General features: G+C 43.5%; 1 protein-coding gene across 1 annotated transcript in view; it reads right to left on the bottom strand.

Annotated features, from left to right (window-relative positions):
* Positions 1 to 12,946, bottom strand: part of LOC134932144 (dual oxidase maturation factor 1-like) — a 116,912-nt gene that overhangs the window by 12,818 nt on the left and 91,148 nt on the right. The window contains exons 2-3 of the mRNA XM_063926271.1: positions 6,131 to 6,296; positions 2,624 to 2,681 (exon numbers count right to left, since the gene is read on the bottom strand). Coding sequence (XP_063782341.1) covers positions 2,624 to 2,681; positions 6,131 to 6,271 — 199 coding nt within the window. The 5' untranslated portion in view covers positions 6,272 to 6,296. The remainder of the gene's footprint in view (positions 1 to 2,623; positions 2,682 to 6,130; positions 6,297 to 12,946) is intronic.

Genomic DNA, 12,946 nt, shown 5'->3' with positions numbered 1-12,946 from the left:
GTGCATCCGCAGGACTCCGAAGAAATGGTGTGGCGCCCATTTTTCGGAGTCCTGCGCATGCGCTGTAGACTCTGACACTGTGCCAGAGTCTACAGCACTCAGAGCGCTAGCAGCGGCACGACGGCTACGGGAGAGGAGGGGGCCCACACATGGAGTCTGCACGCAGGTCCCCTCCTCTCTAGAGACGCCTCTGCTTGCAGGAGAAGGCTACTTTTCACAGACATAGTGTCCCTTACACCATATTATGCCCCACACAGTAATGCCCCTTTGACCATATTAAGCCACCACAGTAATGCCCCTGACACCATATTATGCCCCACACAGCATTCCCCTGTCACAACATTAAGCACCCACAGTTATGCCCCTGTTACCATATTATGCCCCCTACTGTAATGCTGCTGAGACCATGTTATGCTACCACATGCGCCTTTCAGCATATTATGCCCCTACTGTCATACAGTATGCCACAGTACCTGATCATTGTCATGGGATCCCCTCTGCCCCAACCAGTCTATGCAATCCCGGTCGGGACCGCTGTAGGCGCCTGCCCCGGTTCAAAATATTTGAAAATGACCTTCTCAAAATAGCCACCACCTCCTCTAGCATCCTTAATAACTGTCTTAGCGGCCATTTTGGGAGGGACTACATTACATTATGCTACATGTGCTCAGAGGTAACTAATGTGGTAGGTATTCAGGGTTTACAGGTTAGCTTAGTAATGCCGACACAGGGTAGTATACAAACAGGCAGACAATGGGTGGTATTCAGATGCTAGGAGTCAGAATAAACATTATGCATACCATTGAACAGGTGCAGCAGTCCAGACAAGAGTGTGGCATAGAAGTCCAGGTTATAACAACAGGACAGGAGCAGGGAACCGAAGCATATGAACTAGGGAACAGCATTCAATGACCAGCAATGCCTGCTGGTCACAAGCAGCCTAAATAGGCCAATAACAGGTGTATACGGATGGCAGTACGGATGGAGTAATGGTTAGCATTACTGCCTCACAGCACTGAGGTCATGGGTTCGATTCCCACCATGGCCCTAATTGTGCGGAGTTTGTATATTCTCCCCGTACTTGCGTGGGTTTCCTCCGGGTACTCCGGTTTCCTCCCACAATCCAAAAATATACTGGTAGGTTAACTGGCTCCCAACAAAATTAACACTAGCGTGAATGTGTCGGTGTACATGTGGTAGGGAATATAGATTGTAAGCTCCACTGGGGCAGGGACTGATGTGAATGGCCAAATATTCTCTGTAAAGCGCTGCGGAATATGTGTGCGCTATATAAATAACTGGTAATAATACCATGTTGATAATTATCAGATATCTGACAACACACCAGAGTCAGGAGGCCCAGTGACCCCTACTGGTGGGGAAACATATTGAAAAAGAACATGGCAGATACACATAACATCAACTTGGTAAATATTTGCTAAAGTCTTGTGATGCCTGACATGGTCAAGTGCAGAGACCATCAACATACTAAAGTTATGGGCAGGCAAGCGGTCATGAGCAGAATCCAGATATCAGGCCAAGGACTGGGGCTGGAGAAGGAAACAGGTCCCAGTATGAACAGGTCCCAGTTCAGCTATAACAGACAGAAAGCCTGAAAATCCTCATGAGCCAAAGAGATGTAAGGTCTGGAGAACCGGCCTTCCAATCACATGACCCACCTTATGTACCAACTAATTAAGAACCATCCTCACCTGTTCAGAGAAGAGGCTTGTCTATAAGAAACAAGGGGTAAATGGACACAGTCTCTTTGTCAGGGCCATATTAACCCTGGGGAGGAGCAGCCGCGCCGCTGCTATCAAATACATAGTTGCTCCCGAGTCCTTTAACCATTACAGCTCATCCGCTTAAGGTATTTGGAAGCTGCTCTGCGTGCATTATGCAAGTACGCCTCCAGAATCAGTAGCAGCCCTGTCTGTACACCGGGAAATAATGATGAACCTACCACAAAAGGAAAGTACGCGGGGGCATTGTGTGTAGCATACATTGGAGAAGCACTTTAGAGCATATTATTAATACTGAGGGCAATGTGGGCATAATATTAATGCTGAGGGCATTGGGGAGCAAGCTTTTAATCCTGGCAGCACTGTGTGCGGGGCCGGACCTGAAATCCGGCACTTCTGATTAATAATGAAGGGATGGCCATTGGTGAGTGAAGCCATCGATTGTTCTCCTGTTAATGGTTTCATACCATCAAGGTTAACTACCAATGATACCATTGTTGGTAATCCACTGATGGCCAGCCTTACACTAAAAACAGAAGAGTGAGTGAAGCATACCAGCAGCTTTTAATAAACAATGGCTGTGAGCGCAGCAGCATCAGCCGCTGAATGCAACAAATACATAGATATAGCACATCCCCATAGATTTTATATTACTTAAAGATTTACACATAGAGCATTTTAATGTTTTTGCAGATTGAATTGATATACTGTATTATACCAGTGAAGACAAAAAGGTGTTATCAACAATCTGTACTTAATGACGTTCTATGTTAATTATTTTTAAAGAATTGCACTTCACACATTATACATGTTCTAGAAGATAAACATTAAAAATATACTAAAGTAACAAGATGCCTGATACACTTTCAACAAAAACTTACCTAAAATTACAGTGCCAATAAAAAGACTTGTCAGCACTCTCAGCAGCCAGAAGGTTCTCTGTGAATAGGGAGTGATATTTTATCTACTGTAATAGATACATATCTTAAAAAAATAATGACACTATTTGGATTATTCTTAGTCCAATAGTCAGCATGCATTTTGAGTCTTACATACAAAGTTATATAGTGCCTGATTTTGAGTTAAACATTTGTGTGTTTGCATGATGTCAAGAAGTGTCTTGGTACAAAATCATCACACTGCCCATGAGCAACACTTGCATTCATATTTAGAGTTGCATGTATCTTGCAGTTTCAGACCCCTGAATTTTAATAGGCAAAATGTAATACATTCAAATTGCATTGATTCCAGAGAAATTTCCACAGATACTGAATTCTGCATTTATTAGAATTTAATCTAAAACTATTATCATTAGCATTAGGCCCAAACAGTTTTAGATAATTTAATGTTGGTTTGGCATGACATAATGTATCTTCCAGCAGACCCCAGTTCCATATCAGCATGTCTAAACTTACTGGCTGTGAGGATTTGCTGGGACTTGTAGTTCTGCTATTGCATTCTATTATTCACTTTAAACTATTATCATTGTAGTGCCACACCAATGGTGCCAGAAGATACCCTTGTGCTATCCATTGTGGCACAAGCTGTTTTTCACTGGGAACATTTTATTTATTTTATCAGACCAATTCCACTAGGGCAGAATTTCTCATAGACCGCCATTATAGTTCAGGTTTTAAGGTTTTCCATGATGAGTCCAGATAGTTAAATCAAATTGACTGAGGTTTTAATTAAGTCATCTGTGCTCAAGTATGGTTATCCTTAAAACCTGGACTGTAACTGTGGACTTTGGGAAACTCTGCCACAGGGATTCAATCAAATACTGAACAGCTGTTACTAGTTCATGTTATGAAGAGAAGAGACCACCTTGTAATGTTCCTGACCAGCATAGCCTACCAAAACCTGGTGATGAGGACTTGTGTAAAGTTTGGTTGTATCTAGGAGGTGTGGCTATTAAATAATGAAACTGATGCTATAATTTACATTCAATTATATTAGTAGATTTTAATTTAAATTCCCCTTCTATGTACACCCCTGCTGCATTCTCTGCATTCTTATTTTCTATTGGTAAAAGCCATGCTACTGTATAGGTCATAATCTGCCACCTTTCTCACCAGCTCTATCATCTTCTTGATCAAAACAGGTTCCCTTGAGTACAGATTTGACTGTACTCAAGGGAAAAGTAAAAAGTCATACTGTGCTAGGTATGGCAAGTTTGAAGGGTATTCTAGCACCTCAGTTAGTTTCTTTGCCAAAAACTGTTACACACGGAGAGCCATGGGGGTCATTCAGAGTTGTTCGCTCGCTAGCAGTTTTTAGCAGCCGTGCAAACGCTATGCCGTCTCCCACTGGGAATGTATTTTAGCTCAGCAGAAGTGTGAACGAAATGATCGCAGAGCAGCTACAAAATAATTTTGTGCAGTTTCAGAGTAGCTTCAGACCTACTCAGCGCTTGCGATCACTTCAGTCTATTCAGTTCCTGTTTTGACGTCACCAACACGCCCTGCGTTCGGCTAGCCACACCTGCGCTTTTCCTGGCACGCCTGCGTTTTTCCAAACACTCCCTGAAAACGGTCAGTTGACACCCAGAAAAGCCCTCATCCTGTCAATCACTCTGCGGCCAGCAGTGCACCAGAAAAGCATCGCTAGACCCTGTGTGAAACTACTTAGTTCGTTGTAATAGTACGACGTGTGTGCATATTGCGCCGCATACGTATGCACAGAAGTGCCGATTTTTTGCCTGATCCCTGCACAGCGAATGAAAGCAGCTAGCGATCAACTCGGAATGACCCACTATGTACGCTGGTGCATTGTCCTGATGGAGGATGAAACCATTTTTCCACAGCTCTGACCTCTTTCTGCTGATTCGTTCCACGTAAAGTTTCTAAAACATTTTTGTGGTAATGTTTATTCACTGTTGCACCTTCTGGTACCCAGTCTGCCGAAATAACACCATTAATATCAAAGAAAACAATTGCCATGGCTTTGAATTTGGATTTGTTTTGACATGCTTTCTTCATTCTTGGTGATGATAGTGTTTTCCAGTGCATTGATTGGCATTTTGTCTCAAGATCATACTGGAAAATACATGTTTCATCACAGGTAATAACTTTATTGAAAAAATACAAATCCATTTGAATTTGTTCCAAAATGTCTGTACAAATGTCAGCAACGCTGCAGTCAGGGCACAGGGAAGTGTGTGGAGCAGCAGACTGAGGCCGCTGGAGAGAGATGGATATCCACGCATGCGCAGTGGGTTGCTCATATTGCAGAACATGGTAAATACTTTTTTACGTCAATGAACTACATTATTGCTTTTACACATTACTTGCATCTGTTTGCTTTGTCTACGGAACTTGGACGCTAACATTCAGTAACACGGCAATGGATACAGTAAGTGTTTTAACACGTTCGTTTGCATCCATATAAACTACTGTATTTTTTTTTATTGACTCTCCATCTGGCCATTGGTCTGTGTGTACAGTATAGAGTACATTAACATTACAGTCATCACTGACCATTTGCCAGAGCTTGTAGTGTAGTTCAATCCGCTGCTATTTGCTCTAAAGTACTGGATTAGTGGAGCATTAGCTAGAGTATATAATCGTGCCTCAACACGCCTGTCCGTGCATAATCTCAGCAACCTAAGCTATCGCCAAAGTGCAACTAAACCTCCGTTTAGACGGAGAAACAGCAAAGATAATGGAGCCTCCATCTGTACATATACAAATATATAATGTTTTATAGAAGAGGAAAGTGATCTTTGGCATGTGTTTCTTTTATTTTAACCGTGCACCAATCTCTTCCTTGCATGTGAGTGGAACAGTAAATAGATTCGGTATGATTGGCCGATGGATAGAATGCCAGCTGTCAGAATCCCCACAGTAAGGCAGCAAGTCCCCTTGCGGTCTCGCTGCACTCACCACACTTTACTTGCCACAGGTTATATTCCCACTAAGATGGTGGTGTGGACCCGCCACCCGAGTGGAAATACTGGGCTAAGGTCAGGATTCTGACCGCCGGCATTTCAATGTCTCTCGGGTTTTCTGGCATCAGGGTTCTGAACACCGGGGTTCCCAACATGCGGTATATTAACCGCATTCCCAATAAATATTTAGATGTACTTAAAAAGCCATTTCATTAATCCATTTTATTAATTTAACACAATAATTCGTTTAGTGCACTAAGGTCAAGCACTGTGCTCTTCTGTCAGACTAGCTCTTGTCCATGGAACAGGTGTTTTATGGATGATCCTGGATCTTGTACTGCCTCTCAAAATTTTATTTTGTTTAAAATTCAACACTTTTCTATTGTATACAATGTGAGGTACCATGATTACCATGATACAGTATCTACTGCAACTTGTTCCAAACTTATTTTATGTTAAGTTTTATGAGATCTGTTTTTATACAGTATATGAAACTCCTTACCAATTTCCCTCTGATGCCAGGAAATATGATGATAAAAGTGGTGGCAGTCACCAAACATATAATGATGATTTCCACAATTTTGGTATCAAACAGAAATGGTGTCCTGGGCCGGGGATAAAATGGGAAAACACTGGTATCCATGATAATTTCCTCTGGGATAGAAAACCTTTAAAACAGGAGATGTTAAAACTTTAATACTTTACATTTGTTACATTACATTATATTATTCAGACTTTTGGCAAATGTAACACATCCTAAAAAATGATATATTTAAATAAGCATTTCAAATCAAATTCGGCCCATTATTCTTTTGTGGTGTTTTACAAACAGAACAGAATAATAACTATAAATGACACTATGGGGCAGATGTACTAAACCTTGAAAAGAGATAAAGTGGTGAGTGATAAAGTACCAGCCAATCAGCTCTTAACTGTCATGTTATAGACTGTGTTTGAAAAACTACAGGAGCTGGTTTGTTGGCAGTTTATCGTTCTCCTCTTTATCACTTTCCAAGGCTTAGTACATCTGGAGTTTGGAGTAAAATTTAAAAGGAAACAAGTAACTTTGCATCTTGGTAAAACCATGTTGTAACGGAGGTGGGGCAGAATTGAAACTCCCGTATCTTACACGCTCCCCCCCTCCATGATTGGTCTCCCGCATCCCGCATCATGTTACCCACTTCCCCTCTGTAGTTGGGCTCCCGCATGCCGCCTCTTGTTACACGCATCCACCCCGCATCGCATTGTTTGTTAACACTATTTAATAAACATGGTACCGTACCTATATATACTAAAGGAGCTACTTGTATACACCAAGAACTGAGTGTGAGGAAACCACGCTTTGCTGGGATGGTGGTTACCCTCTGTGGGATTCAATTCACTTGGGCAGATCAGAATATATAAAAATAAGTCTTTATTATGACAGCACAACACCATAAAATTGTCACATGTTACAGGGTAATTGGTAGCACATATCCTCCAGCAGCCTCTTGCAGTCAGCATCCATAAGTAGCAATAGAAGTAATCTGTATCCTGGGGTACTGGCTCACACTGACCATGTCTTGGTAGGGTTTCCTCTGGTGGCACAACGATGCCCAGCTCAGAGTATTTCCTGCTGATGTCTGATTCACAGGATCCACCACAATAGACTCTCTTCCATTGAGACCTGCTCTCCTTATATACCTGACTGGCAGCTCCCCTCTGGTGCCAAACAGTCTACTTAGGAGGTTGGGTCAGTATATCCCAAGGCTATTTCAGCCAGTATCCTGCTGTGGAGACCCATTGTACATCCTCTGGGAGTTCTAACCTAATTACCTCCCAGATGACCTGATGACCTAGATACATAACCTGGGCTGGCAGCTATCTTACCAGTCACTCAGTCATTGTTCTGATTACATTACCAGCAACACCTATCACACCTCACACAATGGACTCACATATGTGATACAAATGGTAATGAACTAGCACAGCTGCCTGGCTCTCCTCATGTCACACACTATGGCTTGTCCTGCTATAGTCACACAATATGGCAATTGTCTTTATATCTCCAATACATACCATATTGCAGGTAATAGCAGGACACTAAATACCTAATTACATGAAATAACACATGATACACCTATGCTCTGGTGTATATACCTAGACTGGGCCAAGGATTAAAAAGTACATTATACTGTGAGAAACGAGTGATGAATATAAAGGTTCTCAGTCCAAGTCCATCTCGTTTCGTTACATATACCTCCCCCACTTTTTACACTTGAGCCCCAGTCTCTTCTGCAGACACTACTGCAGGTTGTATGTTGACCTCCGCATGTTGAAACAATTCCTGCTGGTCTGTGCACCACTTCCAGCGTTTACTTGTTGTCCCATGTTGTTCTCTTGTAACCACCAGCACCAGTCAGTCCCCCGAACCTCTGAAGGAAGTCTCTGTCTCCTTCTCCAGTAGCTAGTCTGAGCCCTACTGTCTGAGTGACCTACCCACTGCCTTTCCTTGGTTGCCTGGGGCCCTGCCTGGCTGCGCCTCCACCTCCCCCAGTTCCTATCTGTCCTGGGGTTACTTATTTCCCCAGTCTGCGCCTGCTTATGGACTGACTGCCTGCAGGATTCCTGCTGCTCTTTACCTCCCCCAGGGACTACTGACAGTGATAGCACACAGTCCTCAATGTCTTGCTGTCTATGCTGCCTACCCTCCTCCTGTGTCTGACTGTCACTGATGCAGCCGTGCTGTAACTTATTCTGGCAATCTGCACAGTTGTAACAATTGTATCCAATGATATGCGCAATAAAACTTGAAGTGCAGCTATATCTAGTGTAAATAGAAGTGACCCCACACTTCAAGAATGAACAATAGTGAAAAAGAAATATTACACTTGAAAATTAGCGCTCATCAAAATTATCATGTAAAAAAGAAATTACTGGTAAATTTTTCATTCACCCTTATTGGTAGGTAGATCCTCATGAGATGGTGAGGCAGTTTGCACTCTAGACGTTCCTCAAATCACCAATAATTCAAACACAATGAGTGAGTGTCCCAAAAGACCTGTAATGATAGATGCCTCTTTCTCCAATTGAATGGAATTTAGGAAATACAAGGCACCATTAAACAACGACCATAGTGTAGTATTGTTTTAAAAACACGCACTGGTTTTAATACACTGATAAAACTTACAAGAAATTAAAAGAACATAAGCATGTAGTATAATCCATAGGACAACACAGATGGTATATCACCCAGGAAATCACTGCAGCCCCAGCAGATGGCAATGGAAGACGTGCACTATCTCTCCAGAGCTCTTGCTTTTAATCTGAATTGATCCTTGGACACTTTGGACACAACCATCTTCAGCTATCCTGCATGCTACTGGACTTCTGGAGAGATAGTGCACGTCTTCCATTGCCATCTGCTGGGGCTGCAGTGATTTCCTGGGTGATATACCATCTGTGTTGTCCTATGGATTATACTACATGCTTATGTTCTTTTAATTTCTTGTAAGTTTTATCAGTGTATTAAAACCAGTGCGTGTTTTTAAAACAATACTACACTATGGTCGTTGTTTAATGGTGCCTTGTATTTCCTAAATTCCATTCAATTGGAGAAAGAGGCATCTATCATTACAGGTCTTTTGGGACACTCACTCATTGTGTTTGAATTATTGGTGATTTGAGGAACGTCTAGAGTGCAAACTGCCTCACCATCTCATGAGGATCTACCTACCAATAAGGGTGAATGAAAAATTTACCAGTAATTTCTTTTTTACATGATAATTTTGATGAGCGCTAATTTTCAAGTGTAATATTTCTTTTTCACTAATCTGCACAGTTGGCTATGTAGCGATCTACATCCCTTGCTAAACCTAACCACATGAAATGCTGCCTGAGCCGGGCTCTTGTTCATCGTTTTCCCCAGTGACTGGTACCTGCCCTATGGGCCTGAGCTAGGAACAGACCCCGATATTCGGGTGGGACTACCAGCCTGTACTTATGATTTGGACTGGACACGGTATGCAGTAATCCATCCATCCAAACACATTCCTCTGGCATCCCTGTCTCATATGCCCTATCTGCAATTGCCCGCATCCCATCTAGTTCTGGATCTAGTAACTGGGCTTCTTGCAGTCTAGACTTAGCCTCCTCCCCTAGGACTAACACCCCCTCAGGATGGTCTTGGCTACTCACCCTCAGAGGTCCGGAGGTGGGGAAAATGGGTTGCTGATATCCAGTTGTCACTGGTGTGTAGTGGTGAAAGTTATTTCTTTGCCTGTTGCTTTGCTTTTCACCAACAATAACATTGCAAGTGGCATTTACCCCCCTCGCCTCTGGCGCATCAGGGGGGTAATGTTTGTTTTTCCAACAGTGGCTCCTGCCAACAACACCCATGGGTTGGGATTGATCCAATTGACCTCCCTTTCTGGGACACTCCCGACGGAGATGCCCCCAATGTCCACATCGATGGCACTGCTTCCAGACTTTTCCCAAGTGTTCTCGGTTGCTGGGTCGCATTGGGCCTTCCTTCTGCCCCTTTTGTGGCTTTTCCTGGGACTGTGGCTTCCACTTGGCCACCCAATCCTGAAGGTTGAGTAAAATGTCAGGCAGCCATGCTTTTACTGACCCAAGACCTTTTTTCAAGATCCACCGACTCAGAACTTCCTGCAGCTCTCAGCAAAGCTGATCGTAGTCACAGCTTCCACTGCGCACTGCTGACTGGCCTGTGGTGGATTTGGTCTGCACGGTAGCTGCGATCTCAGGAATCTTTACTGGCTGTTCCTGAAAGAGTAGTGCCAGGTCTGTGGACTCCAGTGGCGTCTGCTCCTCAGGCAGTGAGGTGGTGTAGGTACTCACCCCAGTTTCCTTGGACCATTCCCCCACCATTTCTGGGAAGTTCTCCTGCCTTTCCTTAATAACGCTCACCTCAGATGGTTTTGCAAATAGCATGGCCCCATCCCTCAGTACCAACATACAGGGTTGCTCCTGGTCCACACCTGATTGCCTGGCATCCAGAATCTCTGCTACATTAGTCCCAACTTTAGAGAATTCTATTGCTGGGACCTCCACTGTTTTCATACCGATTGCCTCATCGAGTAGGGACATGTCCCATTAGTGAAGGTTTCCCACTAGCTGTGTCCTGGAGTCATCACGGGTAGTAGAAATGTCCTTGCCCCGCATATTTCCTGGATCCGCTTCAGGTTTAGGGAGCTGTATCTCTTCATGGCTCACGTTTCTTATAAGTCCTCTGAATGGCTTTCTCTGAGTGCTGTGTTTCCCGTGTTGTGCTGTCCCTGCAAGGCTCTTGGACTGCAAACGCTTGCATTCCTCGCAGCCTCCCGGTTCTTGTGATACCGGACCGAGTGATCCCACTGCTGCCCCCAATTGTGAGGAAACCACGCTTTGCTGGGATGGTGGTTACCCTCTGTGGGATTCAATTCACTCGGGCAGATCAGAATATATAAAAATAAGTCTTTATTATGACAGCACAACACCATAAAATAGTCACATGTTACAGGGTAATTGGTAGCACATATCCTCCAGCAGCCTCTTGCAGTCAGCATCCATAAGTAGCAATAGAAGTAATCTGTATCCTCACCACTACCTCTTGCTAGACAGTCCTGTGTCCCCCAGCCTGGGGTACTGGCTCACACTGACCCTGTCTTGGTAGGGTTTCCTCTGGTGGCACAACGATGCCCAGCTCAGAGTATTTCCTGCTGATGTCTGATTCACAGGATCCACCACAATAGACTCTCTTCCATTGAGACCTGCTCTCCTTATATACCTGACTGGCAGCTCCCCTCTGGTGCCAAACAGTCTACTTATGAGGTTGGGTCAGTATATCCCAAGGCTATTTCAGCCAGTATCCTGCTGTGGAGACCCATTGTACATCCTCTGGGAGTTCTAACCTAATTACCTCCCAGATGACCTGATGACCTAGATACATAACCTGGGCTGGCAGCTATCTTACCAGTCACTCAGTCATTGTTCTGATTACATTACCAGCAACACCTATCACACCTCACACAATGGACTCACATATGTGATACAAATGGTAATGAACTAGCACAGCTGCCTGGCTCTCCTCATGTCACACACTATGGCTTGTCCTGCTATAGTCACACAATATGGCAATTGTCTTTATATCTCCAATACATACCATATTGCAGGTAATAGCAGGACACTAAATACCTAATTACATGAAATAACACATGATACACCTATGCTCTGGTGTATATACCTAGACTGGGCCAAGGATTAAAAAGTACATTATACTGTGAGAAACGAGTGATGAATATAAAGGTTCTCAGTCCAAGTCCATCTCGTTTCATTACACTGAGCATGTGAGAATTTAGCTTATACTGGGCTTAATGTATCTGCCGCAGCATGTGAACAAGGTATCACTGTACTTGGCCTGTGTTGAAATGATCCTTACCTCCCTCATTCTACCCCTCCATGCATAGCACTTGATTAGTGCAGATATGTCTGTATGTAAATACAGACATTAAACAAATAAATTGGACATTGTGTCTATCACTACATGAGCCCCACAACATCTATAAAACTCTATCTGAAGAGTTGTAGGATTAGTTTCAGTATGTTATCCCAATGGACGGGATGTCGGCGGTCAGAATAACGACAGCGGCATCCGACCATCAGAATCCTGACAGCCCCCTGGAAAGTATCCTAACCCTTCCCTATCTCCCTTCCCTAACCCTCACTTGTGGGTGCCTAAACCTAATCCTCCCTGGTGGTGTCTTACCCTAACCCTCCCTTCCCAGCTGCCTGTCACTAACCCTACCTTCACCGCAGCCTAACCCTAACCTCCCTTCCCTGCTGCCTAACCCTAACCCCCCATCTATGTGCATGAACCTAACCCCCCCAGTACCTAACCATACCCTTCTCGTCCCTGCACTCTAACCCTAAACCCCCTTCTAATACTTAAACCTATCCTCCCACCCCCTGCAGCAAGACGTGAGCGCGTCCCGCTGGACGAATGATTGGGATTAAGATGTTGCTATTTTGACGCTGGGTTTATAGTATGCCTCGGGGTTCTGGCGCCGGTATATAGACTGCTGGGATCCCATCCATTAGGATCTTATCTGCATCTCGTAGGGTCGTCTTTTGAATTTAACTTTAAGATTTTATTTCAGAAATACAGGTATATTGTGGACAAAATGTCTTATACCAATAAGGTTGTTATCAAGTGAATAATTCTAAATAAAGGAAATGCAAATTGAACCATTTTTCAATTTTTCAATGTTATGAAATAATAAATGTAGATTTTTCCTGTGAGTAATAAAAAAAAATTGTTATGTTGAATGCAATGTTCTTT

Source organism: Pseudophryne corroboree, chromosome 6, assembly GCF_028390025.1.
Source record: "Pseudophryne corroboree isolate aPseCor3 chromosome 6, aPseCor3.hap2, whole genome shotgun sequence".
Classification (NCBI taxonomy): domain Eukaryota; kingdom Metazoa; phylum Chordata; class Amphibia; order Anura; family Myobatrachidae; genus Pseudophryne; species Pseudophryne corroboree.
Note: the sequence above shows the minus strand (reverse complement) of the source record. Positions and strands in the feature narration are given on the sequence as shown.